The sequence below is a fragment of the Amia ocellicauda genome, chromosome 15 (genome assembly GCF_036373705.1).
Source record: "Amia ocellicauda isolate fAmiCal2 chromosome 15, fAmiCal2.hap1, whole genome shotgun sequence".
Lineage (NCBI taxonomy): Eukaryota > Metazoa > Chordata > Actinopteri > Amiiformes > Amiidae > Amia > Amia ocellicauda.
In genome coordinates this window covers 8,306,820-8,330,975 of record NC_089864.1, presented here as the reverse complement: position 1 = coordinate 8,330,975, position 24,156 = coordinate 8,306,820, and the positions used below count along the sequence as shown (strand labels likewise).

Below are 24,156 nucleotides of genomic sequence, written 5' to 3'. Positions count from 1 at the left end.
CGGGTCCCCACGGAGCTTTGACTAATACAGATTAAACTGTGCTCACAGTGTCGTCTGCGTCTCCTGGCCGAAAACATGTTTAAGATTAAGATGCTTCATATTCCATCTGTGTGTCTTTTTATTTGGTCTTAATACTGTTCTGCTCATTTCAGTGAAAGTCTTTTGATGTGTTGAAGAAAGCAACTGCGACCGCTCCTCTATTGTTTCACTTCTGTATTGACACTCATGCCTGCTCCGGATCACCAACGCACGTCCTGTTGTACCCTCGCTTCTTGAAAAACAGGATGTCACTTTTGCTGCTAACGCTTCCCTTCAATTTCCTGTACTCGGAATGTGTGTTGCAAGTCTTCATGTTCTACTAGGAAAACCTTCAGAGGCCGATGCCTTGGAAACCTTATTCAAAGCCACATGACACAGTTTTCTGCCCATGTCATCCTAGCTGGGATGTTGGTACTGCTGACTTCCCATGCAGTTTCTCAACTGATACTACATGCTATGTGCAATACAGAGAGATGGCATCCTGACAGAAGTGGATTTTCCATTGTCACTCAAAAAGAAAAGCCACCACAGTGAGGCGGCGAGGCCGGGTGACTCAGGGAACAGTGGCAACTGATAGAAGACAACGGCAGAGTCAATCTGCAATGTCCCATTTGTCCAGAAACAAAATCACTTTAGAAGAGGAGAGTAAATCAGACACACCAATTGTGCCACGTAGTTCACCACCAGCCCGTCGATCCTCTTCTTGCCCAGGCGATGCAGGTGTCTGTTCAGATGCTCCCTGAGTTTGTCCACCATCTGCAGGCAGGTTTTAAAAGACATTAGCACACACAGACATATGAGAGTGTTAATAAACCCTAAATTTTATCTTCAATCTTTATGCTTGTCGTAAGTAAAATCCAGTACCCAGGTGGTGGTGTGGAGATTTTCTGTGGCCTGAGTGGGTGAGTGGTGACGCCACAGACTTACCAGGCCTATCAGCACCCTCTGCTGGTGATCCTCCTCCTGGAAGAGAGGGACCAGCTTCTTATCTGGAGGAGAACACAGGGCACAGGAGGAACAGAGCTGAACACTGGGCATAGTAGAACACAGTAGAACACTGAAGAGAGTAGAACAGCAGAACACAGTAGAACACAGTAGAACACTGAAGAGAGTAGAACACAGTAGAACACAGTAGAACACTGAAGAGAGTAGAACAGCAGAACACAGTAGAACACTGAAGAGAGTAGAACACAGTAGAACACTGAAGAGAGTAGAACACAGTAGAACACAGTAGAACACTGAAGAGAGTAGAACACAGTAGAACACAGTAGAACACTGAAGAGAGTAGAACACAGTAGAACACTAGGCAGATTAGAACACTGGGCAGGACAGAACACTGAACAGTAGTACAGAGTAGAACACTGTACTATATTTTTGCACTTTGTATTGTACTTTTATTTTATAAGTCTCCCTGGATAAGGGTGTCTGCTAATTAATAAATAAATAAATAAATAATAATAATAATAATAATAATAATAATAGAGTAGAACAGAGTAGAACACTGAAGAGAGTAGAACAGAGTAGAACACTGAAGAGAGTAGAACACAGTAGAACACTGAAGAGAGTAGAACAGCAGAACAAAGTAGAACACTGAAGAGAGTAGAACACAGTAGAATACTGAAGAGAGTAGAACAGCAGAACACAGTAGAACACTGAAGAGAGTAGAACACAGTAGAACACAGTAGAACACTGAAGAGAGTAGAACACAGTAGAACACTGAAGAGAGTAGAACACAGTAGAACACTGAAGAGAGTAGAACAGCAGAACACAGTAGAACACTGAAGAGAGTAGAACACAGTAGAATACTGAAGAGAGTAGAACAGCAGAACACAGTAGAACACTGAAGAGAGTAGAACACAGTAGAACACAGTAGAACACTGAAGAGAGTAGAACACAGTAGAACACTAGGCAGATTAGAAGACTGGGCAGGACAGAACACTGAACAGTAGTACAGAGTAGAACACTGTACTATATTTTTGCACTTTGTATTGTGCTTTTATTTTATAAGTCTCCCTGGATAAGGGTGTCTGCTAATTAATAAATAAATTAATAATAATAATAATAATAATAATAATAATAATAATAATAGAGTAGAACAGAGTAGAACACTGAAGAGAGTAGAACAGAGTAGAACACTGAAGAGAGTAGAACACAGTAGAACACAGTAGAACACTGAAGAGAGTAGAACACAGTAGAACACTGAAGAGAGTAGAACAGCAGAACACAGTAGAACACTGAAGAGAGTAGAACAGCAGAACACAGTAGAACACTGAAGAGAGTAGAACACAGTAGAACACTGAAGAGAGTAGAACACAGTAGAACACTGAAGAGAGTAGAACACAGTAGAACACTGAAGAGAGTAGAACACAGTAGAACACAGTAGAACACTGAAGAGAGTAGAACAGCAGAACACAGTAGAACACTGAAGAGAATAGAACACAGTAGAACACTAGGCAGATTAGAAGACTGGGCAGGACAGAACACTGAACGGTAGTACAGAGTAGAACACTGTACTATATTTTTGCACTTTGTATTGTGCTTTTATTTTATAAGTCTCCCTGGATAAGGGTGTCTGCTAATTAATAAATAAATAAATAATAACAATAATAATAATAATAATAATAGAGTAGAACAGAGTAGAACACTGAAGAGAGTAGAACAGAGTAGAACACTGAAGAGAGTAGAACACAGTAGAACACTGAAGAGAGTAGAACACAGTAGAACACTGAAGAGAGTAGAACACAGTAGAACACAGTAGAACACTGAAGAGAGTAGAACACAGTAGAACACTGAAGAGAGTAGAACACAGTAGAACACAGTAGAACACTGAAGAGAGTAGAACAGCAGAACACAGTAGAACACTGAAGAGAGTAGAACACAGTAGAACACAGTAGAACACTGAAGAGAGTAGAACACAGTAGAACACAGTAGAACACTGAAGAGAGTAGAACACAGTAGAACACTAGGCAGATTAGAACACTGGGCAGGACAGAACACTGAACAGTAGTACAGAGTAGAACACTGTACTATATTTTTGCACTTTGTATTGTGCTTTTATTTTATAAGTCTCCCTGGATAAGGGTGTCTGCTAATTAATAAATAAATAAATAATAATAATAATAATAATAATAATAATAATAATAATAATAATAATAGAGTAGAACAGAGTAGAACACTGAAGAGAGTAGAACACAGTAGAACACTGAAGAGAGTAGAACACAGTAGAACACAGTAGAACACTGAAGAGAGTAGAACACAGTAGAACACAGTAGAACACTGAAGAGAGTAGAACACAGTAGAACACTGAAGAGAGTAGAACACAGTAGAACACTGAAGAGAGTAGAACACAGTAGAACACAGTAGAACACTGAAGAGAGTAGAACACAGTAGAACACAGTAGAACACTGAAGAGAGTAGAACACAGTAGAACACTGAAGAGAGTAGAACAGCAGAACACAGTAGAACACTGAAGAGAGTAGAACACAGTAGAACACTGAAGAGAGTAGAACACAGTAGAACACAGTAGAACACTGAAGAGAGTAGAACACAGTAGAACACAGTAGAACACTGAAGAGAGTAGAACACAGTAGAACACTGAAGAGAGTAGAACACAGTAGAACACTGAAGAGAGTAGAACACAGTAGAACACAGTAGAACACTGAAGAGAGTAGAACACAGTAGAACACTGAAGAGAGTAGAACACAGTAGAACACTGAAGAGAGTAGAACACAGTAGAACACTGAAGAGAGTAGAACACAGTAGAACACTGAAGAGAGTAGAACAGCAGAACACAGTAGAACACTGAAGAGAGTAGAACAGCAGAACACAGTAGAACACTGAAGAGAGTAGAACACAGTAGAACACTGAAGAGAGTAGAACACAGTAGAACACTGAAGAGAGTAGAACACAGTAGAACACAGTAGAACACTGAAGAGAGTAGAACAGCAGAACACAGTAGAACACTGAAGAGAATAGAACACAGTAGAACACTAGGCAGATTAGAAGACTGGGCAGGACAGAACACTGAACGGTAGTACAGAGTAGAACACTGTACTATATTTTTGCACTTTGTATTGTGCTTTTATTTTATAAGTCTCCCTGGATAAGGGTGTCTGCTAATTAATAAATAAATAAATAATAACAATAATAATAATAATAATAATAGAGTAGAACAGAGTAGAACACTGAAGAGAGTAGAACAGAGTAGAACACTGAAGAGAGTAGAACACAGTAGAACACTGAAGAGAGTAGAACACAGTAGAACACTGAAGAGAGTAGAACACAGTAGAACACAGTAGAACACTGAAGAGAGTAGAACACAGTAGAACACTGAAGAGAGTAGAACACAGTAGAACACAGTAGAACACTGAAGAGAGTAGAACAGCAGAACACAGTAGAACACTGAAGAGAGTAGAACACAGTAGAACACAGTAGAACACTGAAGAGAGTAGAACACAGTAGAACACAGTAGAACACTGAAGAGAGTAGAACACAGTAGAACACTGAAGAGAGTAGAACACAGTAGAACACTGAAGAGAGTAGAACACAGTAGAACACTGAAGAGAGTAGAACACAGTAGAACACAGTAGAACACTGAAGAGAGTAGAACACAGTAGAACACAGTAGAACACTGAAGAGAGTAGAACACAGTAGAACACAGTAGAACACTGAAGAGAGTAGAACACAGTAGAACACTGAAGAGAGTAGAACACAGTAGAACACAGTAGAACACTGAAGAGAGTAGAACAGCAGAACACAGTAGAACACTGAAGAGAGTAGAACACAGTAGAACACAGTAGAACACTGAAGAGAGTAGAACACAGTAGAACACAGTAGAACACTGAAGAGAGTAGAACACAGTAGAACACTGAAGAGAGTAGAACACAGTAGAACACTGAAGAGAGTAGAACACAGTAGAACACAGTAGAACACTGAAGAGAGTAGAACACAGTAGAACACTGAAGAGAGTAGAACACAGTAGAATACTGAAGAGAGTAGAACACAGTAGAACACAGTAGAACACTGAAGAGAGTAGAACACAGTAGAACACAGTAGAACACTGAAGAGAGTAGAACACAGTAGAACACTGAAGAGAGTAGAACACAGTAGAACACTGAAGAGAGTAGAACACAGTAGAACACAGTAGAACACTGAAGAGAGTAGAACACAGTAGAACACTGAAGAGAGTAGAACACAGTAGAACACAGTAGAACACTGAAGAGAGTAGAACACAGTAGAACACAGTAGAACACTGAAGAGAGTAGAACACAGTAGAACACTAGGCAGATTAGAACACTGGGCAGGACAGAACACTGAACAGTAGTACAGAGTAGAACACTGTACTATATTTTTGCACTTTGTATTGTGCTTTTATTTTATAAGTCTCCCTGGATAAGGGTGTCTGCTAATTAATAAATAAATAAATAAATAATAATAATAATAATAATAATAATAATAGAGTAGAACAGAGTAGAACACTGAAGAGAGTAGAACACAGTAGAACACTGAAGAGAGTAGAACACAGTAGAACACAGTAGAACACTGAAGAGAGTAGAACACAGTAGAACACAGTAGAACACTGAAGAGAGTAGAACACAGTAGAACACTGAAGAGAGTAGAACACAGTAGAACACTGAAGAGAGTAGAACACAGTAGAACACAGTAGAACACTGAAGAGAGTAGAACACAGTAGAACACAGTAGAACACTGAAGAGAGTAGAACACAGTAGAACACTGAAGAGAGTAGAACACAGTAGAATACTGAAGAGAGTAGAACACAGTAGAACACAGTAGAACACTGAAGAGAGTAGAACACAGTAGAACACAGTAGAACACTGAAGAGAGTAGAACACAGTAGAACACAGTAGAACACTGAAGAGAGTAGAACACAGTAGAACACTAGGCAGATTAGAACACTGGGCAGGACAGAACACTGAACAGTAGTACAGAGTAGAACACTGTACTATATTTTTGCACTTTGTATTGTGCTTTTATTTTATAAGTCTCCCTGGATAAGGGTGTCTGCTAATTAATAAATAAATAAATAAATAATAATAATAATAATAATAATAATAATAGAGTAGAACAGAGTAGAACACTGAAGAGAGTAGAACACAGTAGAACACTGAAGAGAGTAGAACACAGTAGAACACAGTAGAACACTGAAGAGAGTAGAACACAGTAGAACACAGTAGAACACTGAAGAGAGTAGAACACAGTAGAACACTGAAGAGAGTAGAACACAGTAGAACACTGAAGAGAGTAGAACACAGTAGAACACAGTAGAACACTGAAGAGAGTAGAACACAGTAGAACACAGTAGAACACTGAAGAGAGTAGAACACAGTAGAACACTGAAGAGAGTAGAACAGCAGAACACAGTAGAACACTGAAGAGAGTAGAACACAGTAGAACACTGAAGAGAGTAGAACACAGTAGAACACAGTAGAACACTGAAGAGAGTAGAACACAGTAGAACACTGAAGAGAGTAGAACACAGTAGAACACTGAAGAGAGTAGAACACAGTAGAACACTGAAGAGAGTAGAACACAGTAGAACACAGTAGAACACTGAAGAGAGTAGAACACAGTAGAACACTGAAGAGAGTAGAACACAGTAGAATACTGAAGAGAGTAGAACACAGTAGAACACAGTAGAACACTGAAGAGAGTAGAACACAGTAGAACACAGTAGAACACTGAAGAGAGTAGAACACAGTAGAACACAGTAGAACACTGAAGAGAGTAGAACACAGTAGAACACTAGGCAGATTAGAACACTGGGCAGGACAGAACACTGAACGGTAGTACAGAGTAGAACACTGTACTATATTTTTGCACTTTGTATTGTGCTTTTATTTTATAAGTCTCCCTGGATAAGGGTGTCTGCTAATTAATAAATAAATAAATAATAATAATAATAATAATAATAATAATAATAATAATAATAATAATAGAGTAGAACAGAGTAGAACACTGAAGAGAGTAGAACAGAGTAGAACACTGAAGAGAGTAGAACACAGTAGAACACAGTAGAACACTGAAGAGAGTAGAACACAGTAGAACACTGAAGAGAGTAGAACACAGTAGAACACTGAAGAGAGTAGAACACAGTAGAACACTGAAGAGAGTAGAACACAGTAGAACACAGTAGAACACTGAAGAGAGTAGAACACAGTAGAACACAGTAGAACACTGAAGAGAGTAGAACACAGTAGAACACTGAAGAGAGTAGAACACAGTAGAACACTGAAGAGAGTAGAACACAGTAGAACACAGTAGAACACTGAAGAGAGTAGAACACAGTAGAACACAGTAGAACACTGAAGAGAGTAGAACACAGTAGAACACTGAAGAGAGTAGAACACAGTAGAACACTGAAGAGAGTAGAACAGCAGAACACAGTAGAACACTGAAGAGAGTAGAACACAGTAGAACACTGAAGAGAGTAGAACACAGTAGAACACAGTAGAACACTGAAGAGAGTAGAACACAGTAGAACACTGAAGAGAGTAGAACACAGTAGAACACAGTAGAACACTGAAGAGAGTAGAACACAGTAGAACACTGAAGAGAGTAGAACACAGTAGAACACAGTAGAACACTGAAGAGAGTAGAACACAGTAGAACACAGTAGAACACTGAAGAGAGTAGAACACAGTAGAACACAGTAGAACACTGAAGAGAGTAGAACACAGTAGAACACTGAAGAGAGTAGAACACAGTAGAACACTGAAGAGAGTAGAACACAGTAGAACACAGTAGAACACTGAAGAGAGTAGAACACAGTAGAACACAGTAGAACACTGAAGAGAGTAGAACACAGTAGAACACTGAAGAGAGTAGAACACAGTAGAACACTGAAGAGAGTAGAACAGCAGAACACAGTAGAACACTGAAGAGAGTAGAACACAGTAGAACACTGAAGAGAGTAGAACACAGTAGAACACAGTAGAACACTGAAGAGAGTAGAACACAGTAGAACACTGAAGAGAGTAGAACACAGTAGAACACAGTAGAACACTGAAGAGAGTAGAACACAGTAGAACACTGAAGAGAGTAGAACACAGTAGAACACAGTAGAACACTGAAGAGAGTAGAACACAGTAGAACACAGTAGAACACTGAAGAGAGTAGAACACAGTAGAACACTAGGCAGATTAGAACACTGGGCAGGACAGAACACTGAACAGTAGTACAGAGTAGAACACTGTACTATATTTTTGCACTTTGTATTGTGCTTTTATTTTATAAGTCTCCCTGGATAAGGGTGTCTGCTAATTAATAAATAAATAAATAAATAATAATAATAATAATAATAGAGTAGAACAGAATAGAACACAGTAGAACAGAGAAGTACACTAGGTAGAGTAGAACACTGGGCAGAGAAGAACAGATTATAACACTTGGCAGGACAGAACAGCATAGAACACTGGGCAGAGTAGAATATTGTAAAACACTGGGAAGAGTAGAACACTGCAGAGAGTAAAACAGAGTAGAAAACTGGGCAGAGTAGAACAGAGTAGAATAGACTAGAATAGAGTAGAGCACTGGGCAGAGTAGATCACTGGGCACAGCAGAACAGAGCAGAACACAGGGCAAAGGAGAATCGAGTAGAACCGAACCAGGCACAGCACAAGAGTACCAATGTGCAGGGCTTATCCGACACAGAATCCACCACTTAAGTCTCTCATGTGCGTCAACTTCAGTGGTGGTCTGAATCCACTACACACAGCATCCACTCTACTGACGAACACAGGTTGTGCTGAGGAGCAGGCAGGGGGACGGATGCTCATACAGGATGCCTGGTATGGCTAGTGTGAAGACCAGCAGCTGTTCAGTGTGGCCTGAGCAGACAAGACCCAGGGGGCAGGCAGGGGAGGGAGGAATTGGAACGGTTTCCTAGCTTATGTAACAAGAAATAATTATTTTCTTGCTGCATGATCAAGGGCTAATGTGATACACATTTAAACTTCCAGAAACATCCACAAGTTTAGCCAATCACAGACACAGGCTCCCTGGCCAGAGGAAATGGGTTGGATTCTCCTCATGATCTCTTCCCGGCACTACTTGATTTATACAAACACCTACAGCCTGATTTGACCTTGTGTGTCTGTTAGAAAGGCCCTAAAATATCAGGGTCTTGGAAGAAATACAAAAGCACAAACTCCCACCGTCTCGCCGTCTAACTAACCATGGATTTCTCATATTTTAGTTTTTGAACCTCCTGTCAATGACAAGCAAAAGCACAGAGGTACAATTCTCTCTTCCTCACACACACAGTCATGGCTTACCTAAGTGCCAGGTGTCCACAGTAGACAAAACCCTGAAACAACAAAAGAGAAAAAAATGACATTAAAGAAGCTCTATATCAGGCTTAAAGGTTTAAACAGAAATGAGGGCGAACACACCGGTATACAGACGTCTCCTTGAAACTTAAATAGTGCCCTGACCCTAAATTACCCTAAATGAACATGAACCCTTCCCAGAACACACACCATGAAACTTAAAAAAAATTTAGCGCACATTTATCAATGCAAAACCTTGGAATATGGAGGGTCCTGTTCAGCGCCAGAAAAAGGGTTTCTGTGTTCAATGCGACCGTTGTGCCACCTGTAACAATGTGAGAGACAGAGCCACACTGTTTCCTCAGGAGGTGTTGAATTCTGCCATCATCAGATTCGTGAGCCAGTCAGTCTTAACAGGGCTCTGTGTTCTTGCATGTGTGCTTGGAATTCAGAGACTTTTTTTTGTTTTTAGAAAAAGCACAGTTGTTAAGGGAGATGGATCAAAATAAGTCTTTTTTTTATTTACTTTTGCCTTTTCTCCCACACACCCCGTCCCACGAGCCCTAAATTCTGCAGTCTTTTCCACCTACTTTTTGGTGTTCTCTTGGATGTTTCTTAAGTAGTTGGATGGCTTCTTTTCTTCGGAGCCCTAGAAGAAAAATCACAATTTCAGCTGCCAAAGCAAAACAAATTGGACTGAATCCATCTATTCATCTTAGAAATGGTTTCCATTAATGATACGTGGTCTCCCCCCAGCTAAAGAGGATATTAGGAAATATTATCATCATTTTGGAGAAATCATGAGCCAGAAAGGAATAAAAATAAACAAAAAAGGAGTTCTAAAACAATTAAGTACAGAATTCTCCCACATTGAACTCCAACTGAACTCTGCAAAAATATTCTTCAACAAAAAGTAAAAATATAGAAATTCACAACAAGGCCACATTGAGGGAACCAGACAGAGAAATGAAAGTGTGAAGACAGATTTCAAATGTAAGTGATGGGGAGAACGCTGAACATGAAGCATTTTGAATGATAAAGTAATCGACGACTCAGAGATTAGATACTGATTCGCAAGTTAGTGCACAACCATTAAGTCTCAAAAAAAAAAAATCTCAAGCCTTTTCACTTTAACAATGTATTCCTCTCCTCCCTGATCACATAAATGATAAGTATTATAAGTGTTATATATATGCGTGAGAAAAGGGATTTGGCATTTAAATAAAACTGTCAAACAAGTAGACAACACTGAGTGAAGAGGAGGGAAATTGGAATGAAGCAGAGAACAACAAGTTCAGTTCTGGCTCATACTGTGACCAATCGCCTGACAGGTTACACCCTACGGCCTCCAATTCACACCAGCCTGGGTTTTGAGGGCTGTTTCAGGCACACAAAAAAGCCAGCTGTCACATTTTTAACCTGATCCGATCGAGAGGTGACAAGTTCTAACGAGGCCAAAATGTAGTTGATATGAAATTACTTGTCTGTTGTTTTTTCCCCTGTTCTTACCCTTTCAGCCAATAGCTTATTCCACTCTTCGCTGACGAAGGTGGTCCTGTATCTCAGATTCGGGACCGCCTCAAAGTACTTCATGGTCTCAATGTTCCACTGCAGCTCTTCCCAATAACCCTTTAAATGCCTCGTCTTCAATGCAAAAGAAAAGCAAAAGGAAAAACTGTTCAGTTTAAACGAGTTTTTGTTTGTGGTTTTGTCTTACGGTATAGCATGAGTACATTTTTCTAATTACATGTCTTCATATCAAAAGTAGCTGTAAATTAAATACTGCCTGGATCATTTCAAATATATTATTTTCTGGTAACAATGCTGTCAAATATATTCAGCATAAAACAAAGTCTCTGGGACAAAGAGTCAGTGAACACGCTGGGTTTATTATATTTTGAGGATCAAAGCCTCACCCACACAGTTCGACAAGTTCAGGATCTGAGAACGCAGACGAAAGGAAAGCAAAGGGAAGAGCACTGGCCCATCATCTAGAATCACTTCTTAAGGTGCAGTAATCCGTGCTCAGATGTGGAAGCCAAGCCTGCTTTCAATTCCCCACTTGTCCTTCAATTTCACTTTGGTATAGAGAGCGAACGGTGGATACTTTCTCAGATGAAAGATGCTCAGTGCCGGAGCTGCAGCAGAGAATACAGGCCTCCTGTACACCACCTCGTGGTCATGTTTGGCAACTGCATGACACACAAATAGACTGAAGTCTACAAAACAGCAGCTCCAAATAGTCTGCATAGAGCGACACGGAGAGATGTAGGCACAGGTGGCTTTCCACAGGAGATAAAGAGGCTCACTTGCCTAACTCTAAGGGGCGTGAGGGGACAATAGATGCGACACACAGAAGGCGTCTCTTCTGGCTACGGACAGGGCGCCGAGGAGTCTGATTTGGTACAGTGGTGGTGTGCGGTTTTGGGTACACAATTACTATACAAGAGCCTGATAGATCCGCCACAACACGGAGAGTCACACTTTCGTCTTTATTGAGTGCGGATTGACCCTTGAAACTGATCCTCCCAGCAATCTTACCTTCCCTCTGAACACAGGCTGGGAGAGCAGCTCAGTAGTGATCTTCACCCCTGGGATTTCCTTCAGAGAGTGAGAGAGAGGCTTCATTATCTTCAAGACAACAGCAGGTGGTCTCCGTTAGCAGATAGGGCATGGAGCTCCCTTTAAAAGTCTACCTGTCTGAGCTGGAACTGGAAATCTGACTCCTGTGAAGGGCCTTAAGTTGAGTTTTGACTAAAGGCGCTATATAGAGTACTGTATGTGGTGTGGTTGTGAATGGCACACTGTATTCAATTCGGCTTGTTAAGGGTTCTCTCTAGTGTGATATTCAGCATAAGAACAGCCTAAATAATATGCGGCAGACCAACCTCTTCCCAGTGAGAGATCGAGGAATAGGGCAGGACCTTATCCAGACTGACAGACTGCTGCCAAATCCTCCTGTACAACGATGCTGTAATGAGAGAGAAGAGAAACAAACACAAAATACATCTAATACAATCTCCGCTACGCCTTCGGACACGTTTTGAAACTCAAAGGTGCACATGCACACGAGAGATGATACTCACTCAGCATGAACTCCTGAATCTGATCAAAGCGGTCGTAGCTCATCACATTGTCACATATCCAGTGTATGATCTGCGTTCAAGATCATAAAAAGGCAAAGTTGGTTTTACAGCCTGTACCCATGAATGGCTTCCTGAATTTAGCCCTGCATGCAAAGTACTGTGGTTGCATTACGCTAGTCCCTTCATGTCTTTTTACATCACTTGATATGGTTTTCCTGGAAGCTGTGTTGTGTCGAATGTTAGGGGCTTTACATAATAAATAGCAGGTAAACAGCATCAATATGAACAAGCGCTGCTCTAGTTCACTGATGGATTTAGTATATTTCCCGATATCAAACCATCCTGACCTTCGATAGGAGCAGGATGGGAGCGCAGAGACAGCAGCAGAACAAGAGACATTTTTATTCTGCTTTTGTTCTCGTTTGAAGTTTATACCCCAGTAAAATAAGTTCAGCCAAATGTGCCTAATTCTAAAATCCCCACCTTCCTCTACTTGTTCCGTAACTACATGCGCTGAACATTAAAGCCCAATTCGGCTCATTTGTACTGAACTACCCATCTGACAATCTGAGTGGCCTCCCCTGTACAGACACGAGCCTCTCACCTGCAGCTCCACTTCAGACTCAGGTGTGAGATAAGCCAGCGCGCAGTGCAGCGCAGCCAGCCGCTGACCATCCTCCGTGCTCGTGAACAGGAAATGCAGCAGGGACGAGTTCTTTATACTGACTATAAACATGTTCCCAGAGTGCACCTCCAGCAGCACGGCTTCAGGCAGGGACAGGACGCTGCTGCTCGGACATAAACAGCACAGCCTGGTCTGCTCACCTGTAACGGAGGCGGACAGGGAGGCCGGGTCAAAGACACAATCTGCAGGGTAGACTCTACCCCTCCTGCAACAGCCAGCAGGGTCTCTAAAAACCCATGGCAATGTCAGGGGACTTTAAAGAAACATGATTTATCCAGGTGTTCAATAAAAATGCACCCACCGGATGTGTGCGTGATAAAGGAAACATCAAACTAGGGCTTTAATGGCAAGCAACAGGAAGCAGCCCTCAGTATCATGTTTGGAAACCGAGGTCATTTTTGTCACTTGGCTTTCTGTTCTGCCCTCAATTTATCACAATCCGAATCTGAGCAGTTCAAATAAAGTTAACAAAAAAACAAACAGACCAGCAAAAATGACACGTGTGGTTCCACCTGACCATTCACAAAAGTGCAAGAGAAGGGATATTAAACACGAGCTCATTGTGCACCAGATATGGAAGTGATTAACTATTGTGTCTCAAAAGTCAAGTCACAGAATAATCAGACACAGAGTGTGGAACACAATACAAGGGGAGGAGGAGAAAATAAATGACATGAAACACACATGTGAAGGCTGCAGATTTTACAACACCCAATATTTAAAAAAAAACTTCTGTTTGACCCCCGACATTAAAATCCCAGCAAAAAAACAGAGGAGGAGGACTGGGGTTGAGGAGGCCGTTTCAGTGACAGGGAGCCTACGTCCCGGGTGGGGGAGGTCGGGTGGCTGAATACCGAAGTCGATGTACGGGCCCGGACTCTCCCGGCAGGACCTGGGGTGTCGGTGGGGGGTGCTCACCTGACAGGAAGAGGCTGTGGCACGCCAGGTCCGGCTGTCTGGAGTTGATCAGATGCAGGAAGCAACCAGGCAAACACACCGCTATGTAGTAATCTGCAAAGAAATGCAAAGAGCGATAGGAATGGTTATTTATGCGTTTAATAAAGTTTCAAAGGAAATCTGATCTGATCTGAACACGACATAACCCAAAATACATCCACGGTAACGTATGAAAAAATCTCTATTATGCAACTAAATCTATGAGCAGGGCAGTGCGCACTTCATGAAGTTATTAAATCACATGATTCAAAACATGTGTGCTACTTCCCATTTCTTATATTTTTTCGTTTATGTGTCATGATGAAAGGCGCTCTTGAGACACAGTATATTTTATATTTAGTTGCACTTTGAGCATTATCATCATAATCGGTAATGAGGTTTGCTTGCAGCTCCTTCCAATTTATCATGGTGGGTTACACCTTACTTGCACAGCATTTGTCATCGAGTTCAAAGAGTCCAGATGGTCTTCAGTAACGCTTTGCCAATTTCTAGTGTGTAGCTTACGCCTTATCTTTATAGAATCCATATAACCACATGAATTAACATTTTACTGCAGTATACTACGGGACTGGTGCCAAAGTGCTTTTACAAAGAAAGAGGGTGATGAATATATAGGTTGTCATCATCCACTCTCAGGTATTTGCAATGTCAGTGAACAGCACAGGCTTCTTTCAATTTGGTTTGCAAAACTCAGATTAAACAGATATCCTTCCTCCCAGCAACGTGAGATTTAGTAGTTGTTCATTAGCATTCTGTGAAAGTGAAAATGTATAAAATATTGGGAATGTACGGAATAGAAACCTTCGTGGAACTTCGCTACATTATGAAGTGTTACATTATGAAAAGCCATCGCTTCTGATGCGATATCCTAGTGAAACAGTTTGTATAATTATGTAACAGTACAAAACGAGGTCTGATTGTTTCCACCACATCGGTGATCGTAATCAGTAGGAAAGCGGGAGTTCTTCCACGCTGCCTGGAATAAAGACAGGAGGTCAGGGGGCTCCAGAAAGCAGAACCACTCACCCAAGCTGATGAAAAGCAGGTCCGTTCTTGGGGGTCTTGGCGCTCCTTCCATCGCGACTGTAAATGTCTTGCTGTACCCTGAGAGGCAAACGGGCGCATTGAAGGTTTTACATCACTAAAGAAAACAACTTTGTAACAATAGAATGCAAGAGAGGGCGCTTAACCCTAATTACTCTAATTAACTTAAACATTTAGATAAGAAAAACACGGTGCTATTGAAAATCACAGAAACAGTTACCAACTTGGTATTGATTACGCAGCTACACTATCTAAAGTCTGTCTCCTAAAGGAAAGATGAATATATAGTTTTCACCAGTACAGATCATAGTACAGTCTCTCCAGATTCATACCTCTGTGCACAAACGCAACTGTGTACGTGACGTCTTCATCGGCTTGCACTGGCTTACTGTAGCAAATGCACATGCTTCCTAAAACAGAGAGCAGGAAAGAGAAGGTTCTTAAAGCGCACTTTCACACTCCTGCAGAACAGTCCTCCTGAAGAAATCAAACCACTCGACACACACAAATAATAAGCTGCCCCCTACTCGTCTCAACTGACTAGTCCAGCTAGCGTGACTTTGTGCTCACAGTGACGTACTGGGAACAGCCTGGCGCTCCGTGACAACTTGTTGTGGAGGGAATAAACTGAATAAACAGCTGAATTGATTGATGAGTCCGATATTGAGCATCATCTCTCAGGTTATACGCTTCCACAGAAAGTATGCCATTTATTTTTTTTCTATTGATATACCAGTCAGTGCATTCAAGGGCAGCCACCGAAATAAATTGTGTAGCGCATAAATATATGTCACCTGTGTGAAGGTATAAACAGCCCTCTCTCTGAGCGCAAGGGCAAAGTGACACAATTCCGATATGTTGTAGAGATCGATTATTCAGGGCAAATTAAGAATTCATGGGGAGTTGGAAACATTCACTGGTCTGGATGTGGTTGACAGCGAAAAGCAGTTATGTAAAACACCCTGGAGCCCCCAGCAGCAAGTATTTACTACGACTACTACTAAGATTTAACGGCTAAATACCATGACACATACTGTATAAGGTTAAAAGACAGTAAATGCATATCTACAGCATAAACACGAATTAAATCATGGTAATCTGTCAGCTGGAGTGAACATTCCTCACAGTGTACGAAGAGCAATCATTCTTCCTGTCATTGCGGCTGGATACACAACGTGCACAATCAGCTCTTAGCGGATCACTGGTACTCTTTCATTGATTTTGATTTCCCTCCACAATTGATTCAATGTATATGAATTATTAGTGGTTATTGATAGAGGTTTTATTAGTAGACCATAGAGACTTACTCTCTGGAGGGTTCAGGTTCCACCGGAAAACAAATACACAGTTACAAGGAAAAAACACATTAACAGACAACAACTACCATTTTAAAACTGGTTTAAAGAGCAACCTGATGAAACCAATCTTAAAATGCAAATCTGTGCATTTATTACATTCATATATGTTGTGTCAACATTAGTAACTGGCTGAAAGCTGGAGTCCACTAAGCTCTCAATGTACCTATTTTGCAAATTGATCAGATTTACTCATTTTAGTGTCTGCGAATTCATCAAGGTTATTTCAAACAGCTGAAGGCAACGGGCATCATGACAGCTACCTGATCTCTCTTTAGTTTAGTTTGCAGTGGTTTGTTTTCTATTAGTTCAGTGCTGGACTAAACACACACATCCCTTCGCTAGTCGTCCTCCCACTTTAATGCACCTAAAAAATCCACCTTGGCAGCAAATATTGTACATTTTAAAGTGAATTTGTAGACGTGGTTTCGTGTAGCAAATTATATACGTCAACCTACCTGTATTACTTGTGAGAACAACCAGATTCAGAGCCTCGTCTGCCACCAGCTCCTCGTCTTTATAATGATCACAACCGAAGTTAACAAACCTGTCGCAGGGGAAGTCACATGATTAATAATGACTATTTCAAACCTTAATGCTGATCTGGTTGTTCATTAGGGTTTTGGTCAAATGCGATATTGCTCTGGTTGTGAGGGTTTAGCTCTGCATCACCTCGCTCTTAGGGGATATAATTAGCAAGAAGCTGGAGTATGGATTATTCTCCAGATCAATTTCATTCATGTAGCCTGGCTGAGGGGATTCCATCCCTAGGCTATGCATAATATGTAACAAATTAAACATGTGCCTTAAAAAGAGTGTGTTTTTCATGACGAGAAGGCAGACTATCGCAAATTACCTCACGGGAGCAAACGGGCTGGCAGGCAAATCCATAGGCAGCTCAAACTACAGGACAGGGACAAGAACAGCGGTGTGGTAAAGACAGGCAGCTACATTCAAAAACATCCCAGCTTCACCAATGCTCAGATACTATTTTAAAATGTGTATATTTTTAAGTGGTTTCTTAAATCACATTTATTTCACATCAAAATAAAGGACTGGGGGGCAGAATTATCCTCTGAGGAGAGTTACCACTGTCTCTCCGACAGCTGCTTTAGTCTTTGACAGAAGCATAGCACACTTACCAGAGTTTCACAGATACAGTCAGGGTAGAACTGCACACATTTCAGCACTGATTTTTCCTGCAGAAATAAATAAATACATTATTAATAGTGCCCAATTTGGCATAATTTTGGTGTGAGTCAGTAATTGGAATGGCCTATTACTAGTTAAATAAAACCAGTTAGCAATTGAACAGAAGCCTGATTGATTGTTTAAATGTATCAAGACTATAATTACAAACAGATAAATCAAATCACTACTGGAGGGAATGTTACGGAGTCGCCATTTCATAAACCCATCTGCAGGTCTCTCTCTCTCAGATGTCCAAAATAATGACCATGTTGTATCCGAGGGGACTCTACAATAATTGGTGCGTTTCACAGCAGGTTCACTGGTGAGAATCTGTTTTACTCACAGGGTCTCATTTCCTTGATCGAGTGCTTTGGAGAACTCTTAATTTAAGTCCTAGAGTTTGGCTCAGACTTTCTCGGTTGATGCAAATTAAGTGAAAAGGAAGAGGCTTCGGGGACTTTTCTGCTACTAAACGCCGGACGTTGATGAATGCGCACACACTGCAGCCTTCGGAAACAGCCAAGCCCGTCTGAGAGGGAGGGAGGTCTATTTGTTATTTTTACTTAACGCTAAGATTGCACAGGACACTGCTTAAATGCCCACATGCTCATTTCCCTGTTCCAACGGAGGCTAAAACACATTAGCATTTCATCTTTTGCAATAGGAAGCGTCAGAAAATTCTCTAAGATAGAAATCTGCCAAAGGAATATTGGCTGAAGAATTTGTATAAAATCAAATTCAATCTCAATTTCAGCATTGAGTTCAGCGTGCTCTGGATGTTTAACAGCAGGCTGTGATACCGCGGGGAAGAGTAACTGTATGATTACCCGGCAGGTCAGGTAGAAAAGTCTCTGAGTGTGTGCGTCCCATTGTGCCCAGGAGAAATCCTCTGCCACTTTATCTTTAGGGATGCGGGCTGGGTTTTGAATGACCTAGAAAGAAGAAGATTCAGAGTTAAGGATGCTCTAATTCTGGAGTAGCAATAGGTGGCCCTGTCATATTTTCAGTGTTTCTTTAAAATCTGTAGTCTAGTATGATTATTATTATTATTGTTTGTATCTTTGCAATAAGGCTTCTTACCACCCTGTATCCTTCTTCTTGGACCAAGTTGATATGGAACTGCTCAACATCTGTAAACAAAAAGGGGAAGGAATCTAGTCACCAACCACAGAGCAGAGTTTTCAGTTTTGTTTTTGTCTAGGTCGACTGAGACACACGACATCTTCCATTATACTTCTGCGTTGTACACTTGGACAGTGTATTTTGTGTTTCTGAAGCCCATTGAACTGGCACAGAGACAGGAAACATCTCAAACATCAAGAAACCGTCCAGCACAAAATACTCACAGCTGTCTTCAGAAATGAGCAGCAAGTGGCTCTCATGAACAGAGTTCTTGTCCGTGTCCGGATACAAAAACTACAAAAGAAACAGGAGATGAGAAGTTCAGTTGTCAACACAGAGAAATGTGTCAATTCCACCACAGCAATAATTAAAGCCCACTTCCTCTTTCAGCACGAAACAATAACAGGGTTGTTCTGCACAAACATGACATCATTTCCCCAACATGTTCAATGTCATCAAAATAGTATCTATATTAGTGAACATGTTCTTCATCAGATCAAAATGGAAACAAACATGAAAACTTAAAACAACCTGCACTCTTATGCGACAGTCAACTGCTTTCAGGACTTTCGTATTGTTTATTGGGTGGATCTCGATGAGAAGGGTCAAACATTTTGAACCTGGGGGGAGAAAGACAATCCTCTTTAGGTGTACCTTTAAAGACATAGATGGAGACTTAATTTTCTTACCACACTGAACAAAATAATTTACAGTAGACTGCCTTGGGCCTGCTCCACAGGTGACCCACAGATTTATGATAGACATTAATTCATAACCAGTCGCTCCTGTCTACCACATCTTAATGGCTAGAGAGCTCACAACTTTTCGACACTGTCTACAACCAAAGCAACGTCAGAGACTTTTGTATGCATTTCAGTTCTATAAAACCATTTCAAATATTTGTTTTCTGATGGTGCAGTTAAATCACTAGCTTACAAAACCAAACTCATTGTCAGTAACTGGTCAGACTGGACGCATTAACTCAGACTCGCTAAATGTCCCTGCAAATATAAACCACTGCTTTTTACATAATTTAATAACTGATGATACCATATGAATTAATAGTAACAAATTTTGATTAAGGATTCGTGGATCTAGTATTAGGGAATCTTTGTGAACCACTGTGAATGCATTTCTAATTTAAATCTGCTAACGATTAAGTGTAGGCTACATTATTAACACAAAGTCTTTTCTTCTCACACATAATCCCTGTGCAAGTTCATCATTCAGCATTAATAGCTTGGTTATTACACATTTATAAACTGCCACATGTTCTTTAAAGTTTAACTGTGGAGGGTGTGAATTGCAGTGAGCTCAGGTACCTGCTCTGAGGGGCTCCCTGTGCGTCTCCCGCCTCAGCTTCTGCACCAGGCTGACAGCTGCAACAACCACAGGGAGAGTTAGCTTATAAAACACTTAACCAAAGAAGGCTCCCAATTCAACTGGTATATTAAAGACTCTGTGTCGTGTTTCCAACTGAAAGTGTTAAGCCTTAACAACCCCTACGTTTAGACACTACCCGTCATGATTGAAGACACGCAGCTGCCCCAGTTCAGGGTTTCACAGCCTGGCACTACATTGTTAGTAGATATCACCCATGCATTGTCACCTGTTCACCCATACCTGACTGGGACTCAGCTCTGAGTGCCATTTCAAGCCTTGCAAATAAGACACCAGACGGGCATTTTCTTAAATACACACTTCTTGAATGAAACAAACATTGAGATGGCGGCCGCCGAGCCTATTTGCTCTCCTGAGTGGCTGCCACTTGACACGCTTCGAAGTGAAACCCTGCCCGTACTCACCCAGCAGCGTCGCCTCCCTGTTTACTGAGGCGCTGCTGACACACACCTCCTTGTCAAAAGTGTACAGCAGCTGTGAGAAAGAGCACACCAACACATGACACTGAGATCTGCGCCGCTGCTCTCACACAGGAGCTCAGTGGCCATGTCACTCCTGCAGGCCGTACCTTGTTTTGCTGTATGCGAGGGTCGTATCTTCCTATGCTGGTGTTTCCAGAGGCGCCCTGACAAACAACGAAAGACAATCAAACTCACGCAAACTTGTACATCTGAAAAAGAAAAGAAACTTCACTGTTCGGTGGGATTGTCTGAAAATCTTATGAAAGTCGAATAACTTTTTAGCATGCTTTTCTTCAGTGCACTATAACAGACAGAGAGAAAATATGAAAGCAGTTTGTTTAATGAATGTGCAACTTGTGCTGATACTTGATGACGAATCACAGCATTTATATATAACATTAACACAAGCAAAGGTGAATCCACTTAGAAATAATCATATTCATCTTTCAAGGTATGTTTTCGCCCCCAGGTTAAGTCCACATACTACAGTGCAGTGTGGCACATATACTAGTTCCCACAGTACCTGGCAGCAGTACAGCACCCTGCCGTCCCGCTCCGTGTTGACGACCCGCAGCGCCGCAGCACTCAGTGGGCTCTCTGGACAGGCAATACACACGGAAAGTTATCTAACATGCATATCATGCGATTTCTCAAAGCAATCCACACTAATGGGATGTCTTTACATGTTGAAGGGAAGCGTGTGTTACATTGTCTCAGTCCGGCGTTCTACAGCATGATCACTGCAACATTGTAACCCAGACGCAGCGCGCCGATGTCACTCCAGCGCCGGGATGGTGTCATTTCTTCCTCGTTTGAATGAGTGCCGTACTTGCCTTCTCCTGTCCCGGGCGGCTCGTCCTTCCTCAGGACATGGGGCATCACATCCCGCCGCAGATCAAGAGTCGGGCGCAGATGCAACATGTGAGCGGCCTTCAGCACGGCTCCCCCGGGGTGTGAACAGCTCAGCACAGCCCCCTGTCAGACGGACATCCCCGGCCACGGTCCGCCCCACGGCACCGACACAGGTGGGGTTAAAGTAAGACACTAGGCGGTACTCCGGCAGCGGCGGCTGTAGTTACCTGTGTGGACTGTCTCTCTCTGAACACGACACACTGTCTCTCTGAACACGACACACTGTCTCTCTGAACACGACACACTGTCTCTCTGAACACGACACACTGTCTCTCTCTGAACACGACACACTGTCTCTCTGAACACGACACACTGTCTCTCTGAACACGACACACTGTCTCTCTGAACACGACACAGCCGCACTTAACACACTGTCCGTCCTGCTCCTGAGACGACGCACTGTGTTATTCCTGCAAGCCCCGCCTTTGTCCGTGACTCGCCCTCTGATTGGTCAGGACAACCGTCAGTCTGCAGTCGGGCGAAGGGTGGCGTTCTTGTAGCGCAGACGTCCGCAGTTGTGCGCGGCTCCACCAATGGCAGCGCTGGGATTGTGCAGATCTGCGCAGGACTGCGGACAGACTTCCCCACCTTTCCAGTCACCTGATTCGAAGATAAAACATGGAAGTGCAACTCTGTCCACAAAATGAAACAAATAAAGTTGGAGAAATAAATTATAGGATTAAAATGTCATTAATAGGAGAAGTTTAACAGCTTTCAAAATATATGTTTTAAATATAATCGACAACAACATAAAACTATTTCAATTATTATGATGAATGTAAAACTGATTTTATGACACATATAGTATTGTATTTTTATGTAAGCATGTAATTAACTGTAATGTAAAAATAGGCTACATATTTTTTTTCCTTTTTCCTTTGACCGACCCGCCAATAACAAATTTAATTTTAATTAACTTGTATATTGAATTAATTGATATTGTTATTCGCCGGTGCATGGATCGGGCCTTCTCTCTTCCTTGCCTTTCATTTTGATTTCCCAGGCGCTCCGTGTAATTGTGAGTATTACCGCAAGATGGCGCCCTTCACATTATAATTGCTGATTCATTCACACTATTTAATGACGTTTGAAGAAGAAAATATATAATACTGTATATATATAATAATAATAATAATAATAATAATAATAATAATATAAACACACATTAGTCTAATGAATCCATACCCAATAGGATAAGACTTGTAACAGAGAAAAATAATACATTTATTTCTAAAAAGGGGAAATCATGTGCAACTGATTGTGCAAGAATATTTAGCAGCCAAAATATGGTGCTCAAAAATAACTGCCTGTTTATTCCTAGCACTGACAATATATAAACGCAAGATTCATATTGTGTCAGGCTCATTGTGTTTTGTTTTATGTGGTAGGTTTTGCAAACACAATCAAAATCGGCCTGATGTTTACTACACGTATTGAATAATAAAAAAACACTGACATCTGGCGCCGCTGACATTTATCTCCTCTCCTCTGTCTTTTATTGCCAATGAAGACTCTATCAGTGGCATCATTAATTCAGCGGATGTCTTCAGGCCTCGTCCTCTTCTACAGCGCCGGTGTAGTTTATCAGCTCATGGTGTTGTGAGCAAAGAGTGGCAGGAGCACTAAACTGTTGTACATCTAGGACAGAACTGTTTTTAATGATATTTTAACATGCTCTGAGGGTCTGGGGGCACTGAGCAATACAAAAACAACCACTAATCAGAGGATTGTCCATTGGGGATACAGAAATAAAGCAAATAAACAATGTTTTTACAAATGATATTGACATGCTGCTAAACAGTACACCACACAGCACAACCAGGAAGGCTTGTTTGTGTTGTGACGGCTGTTCAACGGCTCTTCAATCCCTTAAGAATTCTTCTCAAGCGGATTCTCTTCATTCACTTTGCTGTATTATAGGGTGTCGCTCGTTCCGCAAAGCGCTGTCCAAGAGCAAGATAGATGAATGGTTTCTGTAAACCACTGGGGTTAAGTGATTCGATTGGCAGCCTTCGGCTTGACTTCCCGGCTCATTAGATTATGTTCCTGATTACTTACTTCAGCGCACCGGTATGACCAGTCAAGAGCCAAGTCACGCAAGGCCACTACCCGTGACATGAGTCAGCATCTCTCATTCAATACAGGACATTACATAAAGCATTTTACTCATCTTACCTAAAGATGGGTTATTCTGCAAGGTATACACATGGCTGTTTATAAATGTATAATAACCAGGCTATTAGCACTGAATACATAATTTATTAAAGGCTTTATCTTTACGAGAACAGCTGGCCATGTGTTAATCACATACCAACTGGTTATGGCCACTCTTTAGTCTAGTGTGAATATATTTTAATTTCTGAATAATTAATAAATGCAGATTGTGCAGCCTAATCTAGATTTACCATTTCCTGAATTTCCCAGCAATGAAGTGAATCGAGAAGGTTTTACATATAAGAGACCTCAGTATAATGCCTACCATACTGGATTAAAAAATAACTGGTTAATAAGTGTCTCAGAAGATTTCCTTCCTCATTTACTGAGCTATTCGGGTATCGGCTGCCGTAGCTCACCAGGTACATCAGTCGGCGCCTTCGTTTTGTGCAGTGGAGCTCC

The 24,156-nt window shown here is 41.4% G+C and overlaps 1 protein-coding gene across 1 annotated transcript in view; it reads right to left on the bottom strand.

Annotated features, from left to right (window-relative positions):
- Positions 1-21,549, bottom strand: part of gsap (gamma-secretase activating protein) — a 30,026-nt gene extending 8,477 nt beyond the window's left edge. The window contains exons 1-24 of the mRNA XM_066687049.1: positions 21,462-21,549; positions 21,152-21,249; positions 20,736-20,792; positions 20,572-20,641; positions 20,089-20,145; positions 19,298-19,386; positions 18,991-19,060; positions 18,725-18,774; positions 18,472-18,576; positions 17,596-17,652; positions 17,310-17,356; positions 16,912-17,000; positions 15,431-15,508; positions 15,081-15,158; positions 14,016-14,108; positions 13,017-13,237; positions 12,413-12,482; positions 12,215-12,297; positions 11,868-11,927; positions 10,836-10,970; positions 9,917-9,975; positions 9,333-9,364; positions 967-1,028; positions 700-795 (exon numbers count right to left, since the gene is read on the bottom strand). Of these exons, the coding sequence (XP_066543146.1) occupies positions 700-795; positions 967-1,028; positions 9,333-9,364; positions 9,917-9,975; positions 10,836-10,970; positions 11,868-11,927; positions 12,215-12,297; positions 12,413-12,482; positions 13,017-13,237; positions 14,016-14,108; positions 15,081-15,158; positions 15,431-15,508; positions 16,912-17,000; positions 17,310-17,356; positions 17,596-17,652; positions 18,472-18,576; positions 18,725-18,774; positions 18,991-19,060; positions 19,298-19,386; positions 20,089-20,145; positions 20,572-20,641; positions 20,736-20,792; positions 21,152-21,249; positions 21,462-21,549 (1,944 nt within the window). The remainder of the gene's footprint in view (positions 1-699; positions 796-966; positions 1,029-9,332; positions 9,365-9,916; positions 9,976-10,835; positions 10,971-11,867; positions 11,928-12,214; positions 12,298-12,412; positions 12,483-13,016; positions 13,238-14,015; positions 14,109-15,080; positions 15,159-15,430; positions 15,509-16,911; positions 17,001-17,309; positions 17,357-17,595; positions 17,653-18,471; positions 18,577-18,724; positions 18,775-18,990; positions 19,061-19,297; positions 19,387-20,088; positions 20,146-20,571; positions 20,642-20,735; positions 20,793-21,151; positions 21,250-21,461) is intronic.
- Between the last annotated feature and the right edge of the window lie 2,607 nt (positions 21,550-24,156).